This window comes from Octopus bimaculoides, chromosome 7, assembly GCF_046866305.1.
Source record: "Octopus bimaculoides isolate indiv1 chromosome 7, ASM4686630v1, whole genome shotgun sequence".
Lineage (NCBI taxonomy): Eukaryota > Metazoa > Mollusca > Cephalopoda > Octopoda > Octopodidae > Octopus > Octopus bimaculoides.
Window position 1 is genome coordinate 24,180,369 of NC_142934.1, and position 22,240 is coordinate 24,202,608.

The 22,240-nt window shown below is 36.4% G+C and overlaps 2 protein-coding genes and 1 long non-coding RNA gene across 9 annotated transcripts in view; 1 reads left to right on the forward strand and 2 right to left on the reverse strand.

Annotated features, from left to right (window-relative positions):
• LOC106880912 (uncharacterized) overlaps positions 1-2,430 on the reverse strand; it is a 100,151-nt gene extending 97,721 nt beyond the window's left edge. For all 4 annotated transcript variants that reach the window (XM_089355002.1, XM_014931078.3, XM_014931079.3 and 1 more), the window contains exon 1: positions 1,727-2,430. In XM_089355002.1, coding sequence (XP_089211128.1) covers positions 1,727-2,097 — 371 coding nt within the window. In that variant the 5' untranslated portion in view covers positions 2,098-2,430. The remainder of the gene's footprint in view (positions 1-1,726) is intronic.
• A 7,826-nt stretch (positions 2,431-10,256) lies between these two features.
• Positions 10,257-22,240, forward strand: part of LOC106880913 (sulfate transporter) — a 65,134-nt gene continuing 53,150 nt past the window's right edge. For 2 of the 3 annotated variants that reach the window (XR_016242566.1, XM_089355003.1), the window contains exon 1: positions 17,256-17,392. Coding sequence is in view for 1 of the 3 variants with exons in the window: in XM_089355003.1 (XP_089211129.1) it covers positions 17,353-17,392 (40 nt within the window). In the remaining 2 variants the exon portion in view is untranslated. Of the gene's footprint in view, positions 10,902-17,255; positions 17,393-22,240 lie in introns of those variants that run through there. The other variant, XM_089355005.1, reaches the window with a different exon arrangement.
• The window catches only part of LOC149134618 (uncharacterized), a 73,514-nt gene continuing 67,545 nt past the window's right edge, over positions 16,272-22,240 (reverse strand). For both annotated transcript variants that reach the window (XR_016242568.1, XR_016242567.1), the window contains exon 4: positions 16,272-22,120. This is a non-coding gene — a long non-coding RNA (uncharacterized LOC149134618). The remainder of the gene's footprint in view (positions 22,121-22,240) is intronic.

Below are 22,240 nucleotides of genomic sequence, written 5' to 3' on the forward strand. Positions count from 1 at the left end.
TCACCCTAAGTGTTGGTTTGAAAAAAAACATGTTCTATAATACATTATTGTAACGAAACCTTGTTAATCAACCATATCCCGTGAAGAGGACAGCCTCTCCGTTGGACATCTTGCTATCCAAATAAAGTCTACATTATTGAGTTGAGTCCTCAACTGAACTATAGTCTTCGCAGCTCTATACCAGACAAATACACACACACACAGTCCGATGAAAGCTACATTGCCGATTCTTTGAAGTAACCGTTAACCTTTTTCGTTGTAAAAATTAATCAAATATGTAACTCTACAGAAGAATATTTAGAGATCCTTCAGTTTAATATGTGACTATTTTTATAATTCATACATAAAAAAAAACATAAGTGCATGCATTCTCCTTCACACCCAATCATTGACTGTTAAAATTCCGAACGTCACTAGCCATGCCTACTTCTCCCACCACTTGTTTAGCCACAGGCTAGCTGTAATCAAAAGATAAACCAGTTGTAATCATCTCATCTTTTTTGATTTTACAGTGTACCTCAGACCATCGTTTCTAATGCAGCTATATTTCCAGACGGTTGAGTATGTTGAAGGAGAGTTGGCTGCTATTTCCAGCAGGCCGGATGACCGCATAGAGATTCCCTACTATACTGTATCGTCCGCGATCTTTTTCTCGACTCTTGTGGCTAATAAACTGTCATCAGCATTATCAATGTTGTTATTTATTATCATTTATCAAATACATCTTTTTGAATTACTTGTGATCCTTTCTTGGCAATGACATTCGTTAATTCCGTGTAACTCTTCTCACAGGCAGGACCTAAACATTGTGACCACAGGTGACTAAATACACTACCAATGACACACAATCGGGAAATGACCTCAGCAAAACTACTTCGTACTAGCTATCCATAAGAGCCTGTCATATCAAACATTTTACAGGTTCTGTCCATGTAGTTATCTCCCTAAATTTAACACATCCACATAGTAGGCTCGAAGTCATGGATTCGTTAGTGCCCCTCATTTCTCCATCTGCATATCTACACACATATAGAGAGATGTAAACTCTCTCTCTCTCTCTCTCTCTATATATATATATATATACATACACACACACACACTCACATACGAACAAATTACATACACATATACACAGACACACGTACACATACTCCATTGCAACAGTTTCATGAAAAGAAAGCCACTAAAGCTACGAAAGATCGCAACTACGATCGTTTCTATAGAGGCTGGAAAGCTGTGAATGCCTTTTGTTGCAATTAAAATTTTTTTTTTTTAGGGAATACTAATCAAGATTAAACATCAATACATATGTTTGAGTGTGTGAAACCACACTGACACACACTTCACCATTAGCATGGATCATGTGAACACGCAAGTATTTATATATACGTATGTATATATAAATACGTCTAATAACGGTATACTCTGTTATTAGCATACGCAATAGTATTAAGTAGAAAGTGTGTATCTTCTACAAAATTACATTTAGCATTCACCTCGAAAAAAATCATAAAATACATTGACAGTTTCCATCAACTCTACTGAAATGGTCCTCTTTGCAATCTTTATTTAGTTTTGGTGTCTTATTTTTACAGAAACTGTTGGTCTAGAGTGTGTATGTGTGTGTGTGTGTTATAAGGAATGTTCTTTCGTTTGTTTTGTGTATCCTCAGAAATTCTGGGGAACGTATTTATTCACAGAACTATTTAACAGGAATGACACTTACCAGGAGAATTCATCATCTTTGGACGAGATACTATTTACATCTATAATGTCCACATCGTCCTCTACAGTTTGATGGGTACTGTTATTATTGCTGCAGCTGTTGTTCTGATGTTGTTGGCTGTGATGGTTGTTGTGGTGATTATGTTGTTGGTGGTTGTGTTGGTGGCTATTATTATGGCCCGTCGAGCCATTGTGCTGGTTGAGCTTAGTATCCACATCACCGTTGTTTAGCTTCTGTTTACTCCGAAGCAGTTCGTTCTGTAGCTCAAGCCTCTTCACCAGTTCCTGCAGTTTACGTACCTCGGCTTGAGGGTCAACCAGGTTCGCCTCGACAGGACTGGCGGACGTTTCCTTCTTCGACACACTATTCATCTTCGAAGGCGGGGGCAAAAGACAAGGGCAACCTACTTAGAACAAACAGCCCCCTTGAAGGAAAAGAAAGGTATTTGACAACAAAAAGAAAGGTGTAGAAGGATAGAGGCAAAATGCTCTCCTTCCCGAAACAAAAATAAAAAAAAAAACTGACAAACCCCCCCGCGTGTGATGCCTATTTGTCGGACAACTGGGGTATGGATTTTAGATTACTGTTAATGTGAGTGAGGAAGTATGAAGTTAGTTAGATGTGTAGCGACACTAATTAGAAAGTAAAATAAGGTTTCATTAAATAGAAACTGCAGCAGACTGAGGTAAAAAAAACTAAATGACAATCGCCCCTCCTGACAGGAAGGTTTTCATTGCGCATGCGCCTAGATTTCATCGCTGTCAACGATTTCCTGTAGCTTTTAGTTTTGCTTTGCCTTCACATGGTAGCTGATTGTTGTTTCTTTGGAAAATAATATTTGAAGTAAAATAATTAAACACTCAGACATTGAAAATAACAAAGCTACTTTGAATATTTAGCAAATGTTTCAAGTGAATTAAGTGATGACAACGAAGTAGTCGATATATGTGTGTGTGTAAAGTTATTTTTCTCTAGATATATTTATCCCTTTGCGCATATGGTCTATTATATTTATTCATTTACTTGTTAACACTATACTATGCCTAATGTATTTGTCTACTGACGAGAAATAACATTCTAAGTTTATTCGAAACAGAGAAAGTGAAATAAGTGATTATATATATATATTATTCCTTTCTTCGTTCTTAGTATATTTAGATGTTTCCGACTTTGCTGTGACAAAAATTGTAGAACACCGAACTAAAAGCATTTTATTTAGCTTCAGTCCTCTTAAATTCATTTTCAAACTCGACTTGCCACTTATTTTTACTGAATCAGTATATTAAGAGTCAGTTAAATACTAGTTAAGTACTAGGTTCAATGCAAATGACACCACTTCCACCACCTCCACAAAAATGTCTTGAGTCTTCTGTATTTGAAATGAAATTTAGGCCGTTCTTTTACATATCTCTGACTGTGCAGTGACAGAAATGGCAGGGTATCGGTCTTAATGCTTTCCAACCCTTCAGACATATACTAGAGTAATATCGATTTCCCCTTGTACCAACGAAAGAATGCTGAATATTTATATATGGTTCAAGAAAAACCCAATTACTAGACTAGAATGGAGAAGAGAATGTGCATGAAACGTTAATAAACATTAAATCATGTTTTAATTATGCAAATAAATTTTAGCCTCATCTTTTTGAAGTGGCTGTGATGATGTATTTTGATGATTCGGTTGAGTCAAATAAGAGTTTCGGTCTTTTCAAAGATCGTAACAGAAGGGTTTCTGAGTCTTGTTAAAAGACCTCTAAATCATAATTCACTTTCTCGTTTGTATTTAAACTGTCCCTACTCTTTGGTAATAGTCCTATAACTTTAAATGATATAGAACTACATAAAATAAAATAAATAAGGTAACCAGCAGAAACTAATTATCTGCTACGAAGGAAAGAGAGAGAGAGATGTTTACTCAGAATTACCTGACAATGAATATATATGGAATTAAAAGGGAAATTCTCAAAAGGTTGATAAAATTAGGTTAGAAGTAAAGTCTGTCGCATTTCAAGATGGGAAAGAAACAAATGTTTCTTTGATCTTGATATATCTAACCAGATAATGTTCCCCTCACGATAACATAATTCCATCTATCTGGCTAATTGTTCGTCCCTCAGATGCAAAATTCTTCAGGTTCTGGAGCAAAGAAACACTCAATAATTTTTGAATTTCACAAATAATAAGCTATTTTCCTTCTAAATAATGTTGCAATGATCTTAATTGATCATTGCCGTGTTGGAGGAAGTTGAAGGAAGTAAGGAAGATGAGGCAACACTTCTATATTTAGTGCCATAATCTTTTCCTGAGTGAATTGAGCAATATGTGGTCTTGTATTATCATGTAAGAGCAACTCTCCTTTACAAGTGTTTCAATGTTAGACTCTTTTTCTGCAAATTTTTGCGCAATGTCAGTTTTCCAACTGACAATACTTCGCATGAACCGTTTCATTTGAATGTATTAGGTTATCAAGTATGAAATTTGTAGTAAGGTATATGGTAAACTTTGACAGCTTCTCGTTTTGCGCCGTTATTATATTTTGATAATATTCTTTGTTAGAAAGCTGACACATCTATTTCTTTATTCCAACTCATTTTGCGCTTTATAAAGTATTTATAAATCGTTTTTTGCTGTTTTTGTTTAGAGAAGGATAAGTCAGAAATTCGTACAGTTTTGAATTATGAGTTCTTTTTTTGGAAATACAGCATCACAGACAGCTCGGAATATTAATGGAGTATTTCATTCTAATGTTATTACACGTTCTGGCAACTTTGACCTTACAAATGAGCAACGCGGTCGACTAGAAACAAAGGTGGATAATGACGAACTGAAAGCCACCATCGAGTTGGATCCATTTCAAAGTGTCCGTGAATTATCGTTGTTGTTTGGTGTTAGCAAACAAACAATATTGGCTCACTTAGTTCGAATCGGTAAAGTGAAAAAGTTGGAAAAGTGGGTTCCACATGAACTCAATGAAAATCAGAAACAGCAACGTTTGAAAGCCTGCATTATGCTACTTGCTCGTCACAAAAATGAATCATTCTTTGAATCAAATTCTAACATGTGATGAGAAATGGATCCAATACAACAACCGTAAACGTTCAGCACAATGGGTGGACAAAGACGAACCACCAAAACACAGTCCAAGAAGCAAAATTCATCAAAAGAAGCTGTTGGTGTGTGTTTGGTGCAGGTGTGATCCATTATGATTTCATTAAACCTGGCTCATCAATCACGGCCGAAGTATACTACAGCCAACTGTAGAGTACACACCAGCATTGTTTTAGACAGTGCAGAGTAGGTAGAGATCAAATTTTGTTTGAGAAGTCCGGGCCGGATCCGATCTGGAATCCAGAGGTTGCCAGCCACTGTAGTGTTAGACAGAAAAAAGTACGTCAACTTACAGAAATCTATTTCATTAGTTCTGAATGGCCGAGTAAATTGCTCTTTTTTCTTCTTTTTTGTTGTTGTTATTTTTCAATCACGTTTTTCTCTTTGAGTGTCACCTGTATCAATCTTACCGGTCTCAATAAACCTGCGAAGGCTGCAGCCACTTTTGGCTAATTCAAATAATAAAAGAATCGTCCAATTTTTACTCTAAGCCAGATTTCAATTTAGTGCCCATCGCAGGAAGGTTAATTGTATGCATGTCATAATTAAATGTTATCCTCTTATTATAATGAAAAACAAAAAAAAAAAAACCCCAATTCATTTGATGGAATTTAACATTCTCGACATCTATAATAATTCGTAAACTCCACAACCTTATAATTTATTCTAACGGGCCCAAAGCCATACGATGAAAGTTTATGAACAGGCGATTTTATTTGATCAATATTTAATATATCGGCTTCCTCGGAAATAAAATCAACCTCAGCAGGATTCAGACTCAGAGTGTAACCCAAGCGTAACTGAAATACTATCCGGCATTCTACAATTTCCTTCAATCCACTAGATTTCCTCTACATAACCTTAAAATAAAGTTCTAATTTCTTCGGGTTCAATCTTTATTTTCTAAACCAATGTGATAAGAGTAGGGAATTGAGTGCTACACGAGTTATCCCCCTTACAACTTAGTAACTTGTCTAATGTGGGATTGTCTCTTGAAAGAATGAATCAATAAGAAATCACCTCGAAGAGAGCGTGAAGATGCAAAGAATTGATTACGTCTGAGTCTCCCAACTCCTTTATACAGACACACACACACACACACATATATATATATATATATAGTATGATGAAGTAAAATATGGATAGGTGGTTGTTAATGGCTCCCAAATATTTTTTAAATGGTTGTACAGAACTGAGTATAAAAATATGTAATTAACCAAAAAATCAGGACAATAAGGAAAGCTAGAATTCATAGCAATTTTCCATAGATAGGTTTATATCCTGAAAGTTCCTAGTTTAATATCACAGATAAAAGAGAGGAAAATCCGAATAATTCTTCGTAGTATCCAGAGAGTCCACAGTCAATACGACAGTGGAGAATACTGGTAATTCTTTACAACTATTTCTTGGGTTGGATGCTCGGTAAGTTCAGTAGTGTACATTGTGGGTACATATACATGAAGTAGATTGGTATGTATGTATGTTAGAAGGCGCATTGCTCAGTGGTTAGAGCGTTGGACTCACAATCGTGAGGTAGTGAGTCTGATTTCCGGATTGGGCTGTGTTGTGTTTTTAAGCAAGACACTTTATTTTATGTTGCTCCAGTTCATTCGGCTGTAGAAATGAGTGGCGATGTCATTGGTGCCAAGCTATATCGGCCTTTGCCTTTCCCTTGGACAACATCGATGGCATGGAGAGCGTAGACTGGTATGCATGGGCGACTGGCGGTCTTCTGCAAACAACTTTGCTCGAACTTGTCTCCGAGGTTAACTTTCTAGGTACAATCCCATGGTTATTCATGGCCGAAGGGGGTCTTTTACCCGTGTGTGTGTGTTCGTTCTTCTCTTCTTTTTAATTTAAAATTAATTTTGACCGGCCACCTACTTGGTAGCAAGGTTGTAAAGGAAAGCATCTTGTTTTGTTCATCTTCGGATGGTCTTGCAGATTTTTACAGTCCCAGATATCGCAATTATTTGTGGTGTATGAATTAAGAACTTTTTCTCTCACCAAGAATCCAAGCTCAGCCATACTTCGCTTCAGACGAGTTGGTACGCATCCTGTTGCTCCAATAATAACAGATATAAAGCTGAAAGTGTATATATATATATATATATATATATATATTAATCCTGTTCAATCTCATTCTACATCTATTAATCGAGACATGAAATCTAATTGTAATAAGAAGAGTGATTTTAATTTTGATATAGATAATAACACAAAACATAGTTAGGCTTTTTACAGCGTAAGGGAGATAACCGTTATTTAAGCCCATTTGTCATTCTAAAGAACATCGTATTCCATTTAGAATGACAAATGGGCTTACAATTTGACTGGTGTTAGCAAAACTATTTGGTTTGTTATTCCGTATAGAAGGCAAATTAAATCTCATCTTCCTTTACAGTTCCATGAAGCGGTTAGTAAGAACTTTCCAAAAAATACTAGATATTATTCGATTATAAATTCTCATAGACTCAGAGTAGCATTTTCCAACACAAAAAATCTTTCGCAAATTATATCTACTCATAATATACACCTGTTAAATAAAAATTCATTTACTGAGAGTTCCAACATTAATTTAGTTAATACCAACCTTTCCCCTAATAATAATAACAACAAAGTTTTGATCTCTGAGGTCAACCCCAACAGAATTAGATTTATGTCTAATAATTCTAAGATTAAGAATTCTATATATCAGTGTAAAATTACTTCGGTACCGAAGTCCATTTTTATATCAGAACTTCTTCTCAGTTATCTAAAAGAATTTCCAATCATCATTCTACATTTAGAGATAGTAGTAAACGCAATAGCACAGGACTTAGTAAATTGATTTGGAATCTTAAAGATAATAAGAAATTTATCTTAGATTGGTTCATCCTGTCAACCTCTTTCCTTACGACAAAGGTAAAAAATTTTGTAACATTTGTAATTCTGAACTGCTCCACATTCTCTTCTCTAGGAATCCACTTGTAAACACGTATATAGAGCGTTCTTACCGATGTAAACATTGGCAGCAACACACCATTAGCTGATATAGGTGATTTGTACCAATCTATATAGTTTGAGTATTTAGTTCTTCTTTTACTCTACGTCCAATAGAGATATCTATTTTCTAGCCTTTGATAATTTATTTAACTCACATATCACTCTACATTTCTCCTTTATTAGTTCTCTCCTTATTGATTTATTTACCCCTTCTCTTCATATGCGCTACCTTTGACGTCATATCTACTAACGGTTTAAAAAAAATACTTAATAGCATTCTGTTCATCATTTACACAGTCATCACATTTGTTAAAATGTCTTATTGTTGAGTATGATTTTTCTTTCTTTCCCTGATGAGAAGATTACATTATTTTATACCATTTATTCCTTTGGAATAATAACCAATGTTGTCTTCGAAACATATGCTGGAAGTAAAAGAATTTGAATAACACCTGCGTTTAACTCCATTTATTTATTCATACTATACAAACTACTGCACATTAACCCAGTGTTTCTGCCTTTGAACAGGTTGCTACATTCTTGTTACTTGCGGGAATTTTGCTACCCTGGTAACTGTTTATTGAATTTTCCGTGTTAACTGTAAACAAAAGAAAATTCACTCATCCATTTACATGGGACGAGGAGAGGACTTTCGAAGAGAAAGAAATTCCTAAATTATTTTTTTGCTTGAGTGTAATAGACAAAAGTTTGAAAAAAACTTGCATTCATTATTTTTTTTGTTTAGTTTTTAAAAAGATCCCATGCATCATGGAGAGAGAGAGAGACAAATTCATAAATATGGTGTTGAATATGGTTTCACTATAGAAAAAGTTAAGGGCAATTTAGCTGTTGTTTTTAGCATGTCTCACGACCGTCTGATACCTGCCTTATTTGTTTAATAAGCAAGTTAACAATGAGTGTAGGAAGATCTTTATTGAATGTTTTAAGGTATAAGCCTCGTTAGGGGTAAGAAGAATGTTTTACAGTATAAAAAATGCGACAACGTACCTTTAAGGAGTTATTGGTGAACGACACCAAGAACAGGTATACATTCTTTCGTGTTATCAGGAACATAGGAGCGAAGATAAAGAATACGCACACCCGGTGTTTAGGGTTAGAGTTATAGGTTAGGGGTTAGGGTTTTGTTACGCCGAAAACGGTTGGTGTGCGTATTCTTTACCTGGGTATAGTCTTGCAACCTCCAAAAGAAACTTATGAAATCGCTGGGTTGGCGGTGAGATGGCCCGTATGAAAAATAACCGAACGACATATTGTTTCAAGTAGCTAGGTCTCATTCCGGGTCGAACAATACACTTTTGCAGGCTTCCCCATAAACGCTCAGTATTTTGAGTGTGAATAGAAAGGTATTTATATAAAATTCAATTGCAAGATATCCACTTTCCTCAAAGTTATGGGGGGAAAGGTCGGACCTTGTGAATTTTTTGAAAGTCCTCTCCTCACCCCCTCGGAAAGGATTTTCCCCCACAATTTTCTTTATAATCGTAATCTATGCCGTTTGAAAGGTATTTATATAAAATTTCATTAAAAAAAGACCATCTTCCTAAAAGTTATGAGGGAACTCCCCAGCCCCCAATTGGTTTGCGTGCATTTTTGTTTACATATTCGTTTCATACACATTTTTTAAATTCCCGTTGCACTAGTTTTTTTTTTTCCGTGACGGGGTAATAAAGTAAACATTAACCAAAAATACTTCCTTTCTTTCTCACTCTATCATCCTCTCCATTCTGTAAACCATTCTTATTTCTTTATTGCCCACAAGGGGCTAAACATAGAGGGGACAAAGAAGGACAGACAAAGGGATTAAGTCGATTACATCGACCCCAGTGCGTAACTGGTACTTAATTTATCGACCCCGAAAGGATGAAAGGCAAAGTTGACCTCGGCGGAATTTGAACTGAGAACATAAAGACAGACGGAATACCGCTAAGCATTTTGCCCGGCGTGCTACCGTTTGTGCCAGCGCGCCGCCTTCTGTAAACCATTCTGTCTCGCGTTTACTGTTGTAACTATGTCTGGTATCAAAAATATTATTACAGCCACTTTCATTGTTTACAATCTTCTGTACCACTGTATTTGTGTACATACACCGACGCAAACAAAAAGTTAGAACGGCTGAAGGGTCAAGCAAAAACGCTGTACCGGTGTATTTGTGTATCAGTAAATAACTATGTTGTAACGATTTCTGGTACCAAAAAATTATTACAACCACTTCAATTGTTTACAATCTTCTGTACCGGTGTATTTGTGTATCAGTAAATAACCATGGACCCGTTCGTACCTCGGTGTGAAATAATGTTTTTTTCGAGTGCATTCAACATAACTGACCTCCAAACCCGCCGCAAGCCACTTTTTTCCGGAAAAGAAAGAGAGGGAGGGGTCAAAAAATTATTTCGCAGCGAAATATCGGCGGGTTCTTTGTCGCAAATAGCTGTCACGTGGTAGTAGGGTGTATTAGAAAAAACAGCCAAATCTTTCCTTTTCAGGGGAAAGAAGCCCTTTACGTGTGATTTCGATGTCACGTTTGTTGAAGGTTTTTCTTTTCCAGACTATTTCGTTAATAACCTGGAAAAGATAAACAAAATTCCGCGAAACAAAACCCCGTTGGTGGGAAACTCCGAGGTCCCCCCCACACACTATCTTTTCTGGGAAAAAAAGTGGCTTGCGGCAGGTTTGGAGGCTAGGTGCTTTGCACGCACTCGAAAAAACTCGTGGAAAATGATCATTTCACACCGAGGTACGAGCGGGTCCTTTCCGAAATATTTACTTAATCTTGCCTAGAAGGAAGGTGTCAAATTACACTATAAGCAAAGAGTACTGTGCTCAGGCTATGAGTTTATAACCCGAGTGAAACCGGGTCCGTCTGCTTGTTGCTTATATAAATTGGTTTCATTGAGATGACGTGTAGAATTACCTCCCATGTATTAAAGACCTTACTAAACTATTTCATGGATCCGTTTCGTCTTCACTTCTAGAAATGGATTTTGGCGATTCTCAGATTCCTTGCAGATTTTATTGTTTCGTATTCTTTGGACAAAACAGTAATTCTGAAGGTAAACTAAAGGTCAGTTTGAACACAATCATTCTTTCAAGTTATTTGTTTACATCCGAACTAAGTCTGATCAAGTAGACCAATGACCAAATACGTTCCAGACATGACATTCCCGTTTTTTTTTTTTTTGTTGTATCTAATGTTATTTTATCCTACGCAACTTCTTTTTTAAAACCGTATGATGTAATCTGTAGGATGTTTAGGTTCTGTCTTCAGCTCTTTGAAACTTGACTGTTACGATTCAGGTCACGTGTAATAGAGGAAAACTTATAGTGATTTGTTGCGACCATTCTGTCTTTTATTGTGTTTTTTATGTATCTAATATGCACTTCATTTCTTTAACGAATAGAACCGTGATTTAGGTGTGTGTGCGGGTGGTTGATTTGGTAGCTACTTCTAGCGGATCGAGTGACTGTGTTGATGGTCCTGCTTCATTTTATGTGCATTTAACTCTTGTTATACTATACATATGAGGGATATATAATTGAATGATTCACAAAATATTACAGCATGATATATTCTAAAGAAAACACATCACTTATTTTGACGCCGGAGAAATAAACACTAGGGCAGCTTCTGTTTGGGTGATCTTTGAGTTAAAATCATCAGTTTCATTTTTATGATGTTTGTTTACTAAAATCATATCAACAAACACAAAGGCTAATTTCAGTTATTGTCGTTTAAGTTTTACATCATTTCAGACTACACAGAAGAATGACAAAAGTGCACGCGACAATCGACCGACACATTAATACCGTTATTTGCTGCAAGGTTACTAGTGGGCTGCTGCGGATTGGTGTTGATGTTATATTCTGTTCCTTTCTTTTTAACTTCCACTACTCTCAAACAGCCTGTTAGTTTTCACTATTCGTCCACTATATAAGATTCCATCGTGAAGTAAAATAACATTGTCAATTATTTCAATTTTTGTTTCATATTTTGTTATGGTTTGTATTGTTTTTTTCCTCGATGTATTAGAATTTGTTGTTGGTCACTTTTTTCGACTTTGTTGTTCTTTAACATAGAATAGAAATTTCAATAAAACAATACCATTTGAGAAAATTGAAACCCACGTGAAACGAATGTTATAAACTCGAAGATCGCTCCTGTCTGTTTTGTGCGTGTGTTTTCTATTACTTTACACCACTTTAATAAAGAATAGTTTCTCAACTAGGCACAATATCAAGAGTGCATAGATAACACTCTTGATATTGTTGTTGGCACTCCGTCGCTTACGACGTCAGGGTTCCAGTTGATCCGATCAACGGAACAGCCTGCTCGTGAAATTAACGTGCAAGTGGCTGAGCACTCCACAGACACGTGTACCCTTAACGTAGTTCTCGGGGATATTCAGTGTGACATGGCTGGCCCTGATGAATTACAGGCACAACAGAAACAGAAAGTAAGAGTGAGAGAAAGTTGTGGTGAAAGAGTACAGCAGGGTTCGCCACCCCACCCCCTGCCGGAGCCTCGTGGAGCTTTAGGTGTTTTCGCTCAATAAACACTCACAACGACCGGTCTGGGAATCGAAACTGCGATCCTATGACCGCGAGTTCGCTGCCCTAACCACTGGGCCATTGCGCCTCCATGCACATAGATAGATAGATAGATACATACATACATACATACATACATACATACACACACACACACACACACACACACACACACACAGATGAAGGGCTCTGCCTAAATCATCATATCTTTCTTCCTCACAGCAAAGAAATATTAAAAAATGGCTTGTCTCAGCAGACAAAATTAAAAAGGCATCACCCAAGAGGTTGATGAAAGAGATGCACTGGAACAGCCACTCAGCTAACTCTGGTCCAATGTTGATGAGCAGGGATGTGGTCTAGGGGTCAAGAATGCCAGAGGTTTCTACTACCACAGGCTTGATTACAAACTTGTCAGTAACTGATATTGTGACAGTTTGCCCTTCTCGGCCTGACAAGCAGCAAAGCTGCTGGAGAAGGTGTCAGAACATGTGGCATCCCAGATGAGGGCCTTGCAACCACAGAACAGGAACATTGTCATACCTTCTGGCCTTTTACTGTCCCCTCAGTCTAGCCCCCTCTGGCTCAAGGTAGGAAGCAAAGCTTGTGATGTCTAGGCTATGCTTTATGGTCTCATTGAGGGTAGCATGACATGAAAGGCAGCCAACATTATAGTGACGTGACAGTGGGTGGAGGAAAGAAAATTCAGACCTGCAACAGTATTTGTGAGGCTCAGGGAAACACTAATGCGCAGACAGTCACTATCAAGCTGAATTCCAGGTACCACTGTGGGGCTGGGAAGCTGATCAGAAACATACCAGATGGTGCTAATAGTTAAGTTCAAAAATTAAGCCCATCCATCAGATTGTAACAAACAGCTACAGTATACCTAAGCAAAGATTCAAAACTGAACCCACATTTTCCACATTGACAAACAAATTCTTGGCCTATTGTCTTAGCCTTTCTGCACTGAGAGATTAATGAGAAAAAACTGACCTCTTAGACTGTTTTTGAAGTATCCATCAGTTAAAATTGATGTGGTGAAGAATTCCTATTGTTTACAGTTGACCTAATTAAATTAGCAAAGATATAAATACATAAGCCAAATTACTCATGCTCTTTCAGACATTCGGCATCAAGCTGAGGAGCAAGCTTTCTCACTATGTTGGTTAATACATGCAAAAGTAGACTTCTTACCATTTCTGTCTGCATGCATTCTTTCTTCCTAGCAGGCACACAAGGAAACAAACATATCATACAGAATGGAGATCTACAAAGAGACTATGTGCACACAAACAACTTGACAAGGTTTTATATATATTATTTACATTATTTACATTTGATGGATATTTGTTCTCATCTTGTTTGTTGTTAACACAATGTTTCAGCTGATATACCCTCCAGCCTTCATCAGGTGTCTTGGGGAAATTTCGAAGATGGGTTCTCATTCCTATGTCCACGGGCATATGGTGTAGTGGTTAAGAGCACAGGCTACTAACCCTAAGATTCCAAGTTCAATTCTAGGCAGTGACCTGAATAATAACAGTATTTGAACATCGAAAAATACCTTAGGAATGAGAACCCAGGTTCGAAATTTCCCCAAGATACCTGATGAAGGCTGGAGGGTATATCAGCCGAAATGTTGTGTTAACAACAAACAAGATGAGGACAAATATCTGTCAAATGTAAATAATGTACATAATTCCTCATCTCTTAAATATAGAACTGTATTAAAGTTTTATATATCTTATACATTATAATGACTTGCATTATAATCATTTTCAACATTGTAACAACATGATAATTGATACTTAATAAATGGTCATATTTAATAATCAAGCAAATAATATTGTTTCTCAATCATTTCTTTGATGCGTCTTCACATAAAACTTTGTTGTTACAAGATATGAAACATGTTCCTAATATCCAATGCAAAAGTGTTTTACACATGCAACCGGGGACCTCACTCAAGCAGCATTTTCCTTCCTACTGCACCAAATACCCAATGCCTTTCATGCCACTCACCTCAGTGACATTTCTGATGCATATATTTGGATTCACCTATTTTCACAGTAATGGGACGTCCAGTTGCTGTGGATGATCTTCCAAAAGTTGCTCACATATTTCTATCAGGAGCTTACACCAATTAACCATGGTATTATTACTCACTTGCAGTTCAAAAATCATTTTGTTCTGTGGATAGTCTCTTACCCATATGTACATTAGTTGAATTATTAATGTAAGGCAGGGAACTGGTAGAATACGTTAACATGCTGGGCAAAATGCTTAGTGGCATTTCGTTCATCTTTATGTTCTGAGTTCAAATTCTACCAATGTCAACTTTGCTTTTCATCCTTTCAGGGTTGATAAAGTAAGTACCAGTTGAGTACTGGGTCAATGTATTTAACTTACCCACTCCTCCAATATTGCTGGCCTTGTGCCAAAATTTGAAACCATTATTAATGGTTATGTGAAATGGCTCCTCTCAAAAAGGAATTGACTTGTTTAGTCTGAGTGAATTCACAGGAACCAGACCACCTCTTCCTGTCAATTCTTTCTCTACAGTTCATAAATGATGAACCATTATTAAATTGCTCACATGTAACTGTGTTGGATATCATGCATTGACATGTAATGCCTTCTCTGTGGTGTTCATTGATGGATAAAGTACATTAGAATGATGTACATTGATTACTAGTTCTAAAATACTTAACATATCACTGTAAGGTACTTTACATGTAACCTGAGTGAAAGAGATTCCAAATGAATTATGAAAGTTCATTAAGAAATTACTTCTGAACTGCGTTGTTTGCCATATATAATGTCAATAAATTATTGCTTGATTACTGTTGAAGCTTGTTCCAGTAAATGTTTAAATCTATGTAAGGTTTAGTGTATCATACCAAACAGTCCTTTCAGTGTGATGCCAGCTTCAGGTGGTTCCCATAGATTTGTTTTCATCTATATATATAAAAGACAGGATGTGTATCTGTGTGTGTTTGTCATGTCATTAAAACTCAAGATCCACTCAACCGATTTTAATGTAATTTTACACATGCAAGTGAAATCGAAATCGAGTTAAATCCAACAACTGGCACCCATGCCAATGTCGTCTCCTTCATTGGACACGAAACTCAGCTTGCGAAGACTTATTGGGGCAAGCGAAAGTGAAATCGTGAAGGCACCTGTGCCCAGCATCACCTTTTTGGCACTTGTGCCCGCGGCATGTGTAAGGACTTTCGAGAGAGATCGTTGCCAGTGCCCCTGGACTGGCTCTTGTGCGGGTGGCACATAAAATACACCATTTTGAGCGTGGCCGTTGCCAGTACCGCCTGACTGGCCTTTGTGCCAGTGGCACGTAAAAGCACCCACTACACTCTCAGAGCGGTTGGCGTTAGGAAGGGCATCCAGCTGTAGAAACTCTGCCAAATCAGATTGGAGCCTGGTGTAGCCATCTGGTTTCACCCGTCCTCAGTCAAATCGTCCAACCCATGCTAGCATGGAAAGTGGACGTTAAACAATGATGATGATGATGATATATATATATTTACTGTCTATACTGTTTACCCCTTTCCCTTTCCCTACAAAGAAAATGCTAGTGCCCTCTTAAGCTTTGAATCACTAGGTCTGATAAGATGATCCATAAATCAGAAACAAAAAAACAAATAAAATCAGTGACAGTTAAAAATCTGCTTGGAATTTACTTACTAGCCTGTATGGTCTGGCTAAATCAAAATGTTTTTTTTTGTATTCTTCCTTTCTACTTGGAGAGTTTAAATGTAGTTATAAAAATATGTCCTGTTGAAATGTATATAATATAAGCAATATATATAAGCATGTGTATGTATAAAAAAAATTTTCAGAATGAGATAAAAATCCAAGGCTGTGAAATATTTTAGAACATTTATAAATAGAAGGTCTTACAGCTGTTTCCCGTATATTTTATATATCCCTTCATCAGAGATGGTGTGAGAAAATGGTTAAGCAATAGTTATTCTAGATAAGATATGAAGTAGGGAGTGAAGTGGAGGAATGAAAATAGACATGAGATATGCAGAGATATGTGTGTTTTCATTTAGTACTTCATCACCACTAATTAAATTAGTAGACTTACTATTACTAACATCATTATTAATTTCTCTTTGAAAATGAGTCGGCCTTCCAGGACTGAGGAAAGAAATTTTCTGGTCATATCCCGCTTTAGACAAAGCAACATTGTAGTGGTATGTAGTTCCATTATTTAGGCAGAATGGTATACATATAAGATTCCAGTACTTATACGTATACCATTCTGCCTAAATAATGGAACTACAGATGCAAAGCCTTGTGTGTGGATTTGGTAGACAGAAACTGAAAGAAGCCCATTCTAGATATATATATATATATATATATATATATATATATATATATATGTATATATATGTGTGTGTATATATATATATATATATATACAGCAGACTTCTATATGTATATATTTGTTTGTTTGTATCTGTGTTTGTCCCCACCAGCATCATCTGACAACTGATGTTGATGTGTTTACCTCCCCGTAACTTAACAGTTCAGGAAAAGTGACCGACAGAATAAGTATTAGGCTTACTAAGATTAAATCCTGGGGTTGATTTGTTCAACTAAAACCCCTGAAGGTTGTGCTCCAGCATGGCTGCAGTCAAATGAATGAAACCCGTAGAAGAATAAAAGTATATGGATGTATATATGTGTGATTTTTGTATACATGCAAACATACATACATAAATATGTAAATCTATACATGTGTGTGCGTAACTTCTCACTCCCTCTCTTTTTCCCTCTCTTCACCCACCAACAAGCACAAGAATATATGGGCCTTAGTAAATAGTAGTTACATACACTCAAGTAGTAAAATAACAACCACTTAATATTTATACCCGCTAAATACATACATATTATTGTAGCCTTTCAAATTTATTTTGTGTTCTACTGTTATATAGACAATGACTAACACAACCAGATTCACACATTACAATTATCAAGGTAAACTATTCTCTTCTCCAGAGTTAAACTTTGATTTTAATTTTTTGTTAGCTGGATTTTAGATGAGGCTTATAGCATTAACATCGATATTTCTGACTTTTCCATTAGTCAAACCTTTGTATGTGTTGAAGCATTTATTTTACTATTGTGTGTTTCTAATGCAAATCACTCAACTTGGAAATTAGACTAAAGATTGTTTATTGTCTCTTTCTTTCTTTTTTTTTTTTTTGTTGTCCTGGTTAAATGGAAGAAGTTGTGTTAGATTGATTGTTTAAAAACAACATAGTAACAGTAATAAGATATGAATGTACCATCTTGTAGACAACAGATCATATACTTATCTACCTGTTTGTTTCTGTTTCTATCTACCTGTCTATTCATTGTCCTACCAGTCTGCCTGTTTGTCTGTATACACACACACATAAACACACAAACACACACACACACACACATAATATAGGTTAAAGTAGTGAGAAAAGGCAAACAATCAGTCAAGGCAGGACAAGGACATTTGATTTCATTTAATTCGATCTAAAATTTAGCGACATAACAAATGGTAAAAGTAGTACAAATAGGTGACAGCTGTTTCTGAGATATTCCAGCTATTGGAGCTTCATATCAAGCGAAGGCTCTAAGTTGGGTATTCTATCATTGGAGAATTATAGGGTTCAACAGTGGAAGGAATGCTCCTCATCATTGATATTTGTTGTGGTTCATTATATTCAGGAGGCTAGGAGGGTCCAGTTAAATCCGGTTAGACCAGGGCTTTTTTAGGTAAATCCATGATCAGAAAGGGTGGATAAGTGGTACATCAAGGTGAGAAGAGGGAAATAAGTATTATGCAGTACTCAATATTGAGGGAAAATGAAATTGAATGCTAGCAGATCAAGCGTTGTGCATGGAATAAAGATACATTCTGGTTAGAGCATCACTATCTTACAAGCAATGTTTGTTTTTAATCTTGTATGAAAATATGTCCTACTATAAAGTAACATTACCTTGTTTGTAAATGGGTGAGTGCTGGTAACAGGAAAGGTATCTAACCATAAAAAAAATCTGTTTCGACAGATTCATCCATTTTCCAATTTTGCCTCTTTATCTTACTGATAACACACTGTCCTACTCATATTGTAATCTTGACAAAGATTCTTTTTGATAAATGTATAAAATATTGTAACTCATTAAAATATTTATTCCTGTGAAAAATCATAACTTTTATGAACACTTAACCCTCACAATGAGCATCTCCTTGATGATAGCGAGCTCACAATGGATCAAGGGGATGTTACTGCCCAGATTAAATACCACTGCACTAAATGACTATTGCAGACATGTGCACATGTGTTTGTATATGTATGTATGTATATGCACATGTGTGAGTATGTATGTACATATATGTGTGTGCATATATGTATGTATGCATGCATGCAGGATGCATGGTGCCGGAGGTATTTGAGATCATCATCATCATTGTTTAACATCCGCTTTCCATGCTGGCATGGGTTAGCTGGGTTTGGCTGAAAACTGATAAGTCAGGGTGCTGCACCAGGTTCCAATCTGATTTGGCAAGGGTTCTATGGCTGGATGCCCTTCATAACACCACCCACTCTGAGAGTGTAGTGGGTACTTTTTTACATACCGCTGACCTGATACCAGCATCGGCCACAACTCTACAGTCTCACTTGGCTTGACAGGAGAACACAAGTACTGTATATCACCAAGGGTCTTGGTCACCTATCACTGTCTGCAAGAAGCCCAACACTCGAATGGTGCTTTTTATGTGGCACATAAAAAGTACCATTATGTGGCACCTGTGTCAGTGGCACATAGAATCTGAAATATATTATATATATGCATGTGTGTATGTATGTGTGTACATATGTATGTTTTTTTGTATATATGTATGTGTGTGTATTTATGACATATATGTATTTATGTATATATGTATGAATGTATCTATGTATGTACATACGTACTGGCTGATAAAGGTATTTGAGGGCATATTTGGTAATTTAACAAAAGAAAAAACTTTAATCTTTCAAAAAACCAAATACATTTTACTAAAAACTTGTGGGCATGCTCTCAATAAGTTTCTTTTATAAGATTATTCTATGAATCCACTTTCAGCTTGATGACTGCTTCAATGCGGAACCAAAATTGTTAAAATATTTGCACTAAATAGTCCTTATTCATCTCAGACATAACCTGGACAATGGCAGCTTTCAGTTTGTGAGAACATCAGTTAATTCCCTTTCAACAATACATCAAACATAGTAGTTCATGAGATTTAAATTTGGAGTGTTTGGAGACCAGAAGTTCAGTGTTACATGGCATTACTTGATTGTAAAGATTGTCTGACATCCAATCTTGGACTATATGGTCTTTGTCAGGAGGTGCTGATCCTTGTTGAAATACATTTGACCTTCTACTGCATACTTCATCCATCCAGGGCTTAACAATTTTTTCCAGGGCCTCAACATATCCAGCAGCATTAATTCTAAGACCCTGTGAGAAAATGTGAGATGCCATGACATGATCTTCATCACTCACCTCTCCTAAAACCATCACAGTTGCTGGAAACTTAGTGTTCATCACTCTCAGGGCATCAGAAGGATCTACACTTAACCATCTGTCATTTCTCCTGTTAGAATTTTGATCTTGATCAAAGTTTTTCTCATTAAAGAAGGACCAAAACATACCATGTTTGTAAAGGCTTTTAACCTTGTTAACTAGCCATTTGGCATGAATCAAATGGTTTTCCCGGGTCTTTGCAGACATGAATTAGTCTCTCCTCAGTACACACAACTTATATTGAATGTCCATGTGCACCACAGTTATGATAGTCCAATGCTCAAAGCTTTGGCAATAATGGTCCTCTTTGATTTTCTAGTATCATCATCAATAATTCTTTTAACCCATTAGATGAACTGTAGTGTTCTAATTATATCCAAATGTTTAGAATGATTGTATTCTCTTTGATACAAATGGAAAATTCCCACCAGAGGCTTCCAATTCCATCCAAACTTTGTGTACAAAAAAAACCTTGCAACATTTAGAAAGTTGGCAATTTCTAAATTACTGTTTTGCATATATGGTAACAATGATTGCCTGCTTTTCGTTTCTTGTGTTAGCATTTTTTTTTTTTTTTGGTAATGGGGGACTTGAAAGAAATAAAAACCTTTTCATTAATTTGAAAAGAGTGATACTGATAATTAAGTGTCCTCAAATATCTCTCACACTCAGTATGTGTGTGTGTATATGTATGTTTATATATTTGTATATGTGTGTGTGTGTGAGAGAGAGAGAGAGAGAGGATGTGTGTGTGTGTGTATACAGAGAGAGATGGGGCAATCTATCACTATGTATGTATCTTACTGTCGAAGACAAATCTCCCTCAAATCACACATCTGTCTTATAGCTTTTTGAAATGACAACCAGAACTCTTTCAAATCACACACACCCACTGGAAGAATTAACTGGGAAATCTACTTCCTGATACACAAAAGGATACCTTAACAAAAAAAAAAATGGACCCATTAAGATATGTATCATACCCAACAAAATTCCTTGTATTTTGTTGTATAGCTATATGCTGTAAGTTTAAATCATGATGAGATGAACTTTTTCTTTCATCTTTCTAAGTTGATTATATAAAATAAAAACCAGCTAAGCACTGAAGTCAATCAAATTAACATGTAGCAGTAACAAATAAAACTGTGTTTATATAATTGTGTCTGTTACCGTCTCTAATTTCTCATGTTTATCTCTAATGAAATATCACCTCACTACCTCCTTCCACATTTTTTTTCTTTCTCCCTCACGCAAACAAACAGCTATTCTCACACACACACACACACACATTCATATATCCACCCATGCATTCATTCACACATAAATAGAATTGTAGCTTTATACACACATATATATTCACTTAAATACCTCCATACATCCACACACACACACACACACACACACATGCTCTTTCATACATACATTCAATGCCTTACATTTACACACATATACTCTTTTACTCTTTTACTTGTTTCAGTCATTTGACCGTGGCCATGCTGGAGCACCGCCTTTAGTCGAGCAAATCAACCCCAGGACTTATTCTTTGTAAGCCTAGTACTTATTCTATCGGTCTCTTTTGCCAAACTGCTAAGTTACGGGGACGTAAATACAGACACACAAACACATGCACACAGTTTATGTCTACCAAATCCACTCACAAGGCTTTGGTCGGCCCTAGGCTATAGTAGAAGACACTTGCCCAAGGTGCCACTGAACCCGGAACCATGTGGTTCATAAGCTAGCTACTTACCACACAGCCACTCCTATGCTTATAGCCACTCCTACTCATACATTCATGAGCATATATAGACATGTGCTTACAGATATAACCACACTCTCTTACATTCAAATGTACATGCTAACATATTCATAAGCACATACATAGATATGATTACACACATAAACACATTTCTCTGCACTCATACACACATACACATTCCTAAGTACACACACATGCACAATGCATATTTACAAACATGCCTAAATACATGTACACTTACCCACACACTCAGTTTAACACTACCACCTGGCACCTTGGGTGTCTGTAGTAGAGTCCACTCCTTTGTAAAGGATATTAATTTGAGGATACCTTCTTCCTTCCCTTCCATTGGTTTTGGATACCCTATAATGGGTCATGAATGCTGCCTTTCCTCCGGGCTAAAAATTAAAAAAACAAATTTAACTTCACAAACACAGAAACACACATACACAAAACTGCCTTATCTTGGTCCTAAGTGTTTTGCTATCTCCAATAATTTAAATTACTCTGTTTACATC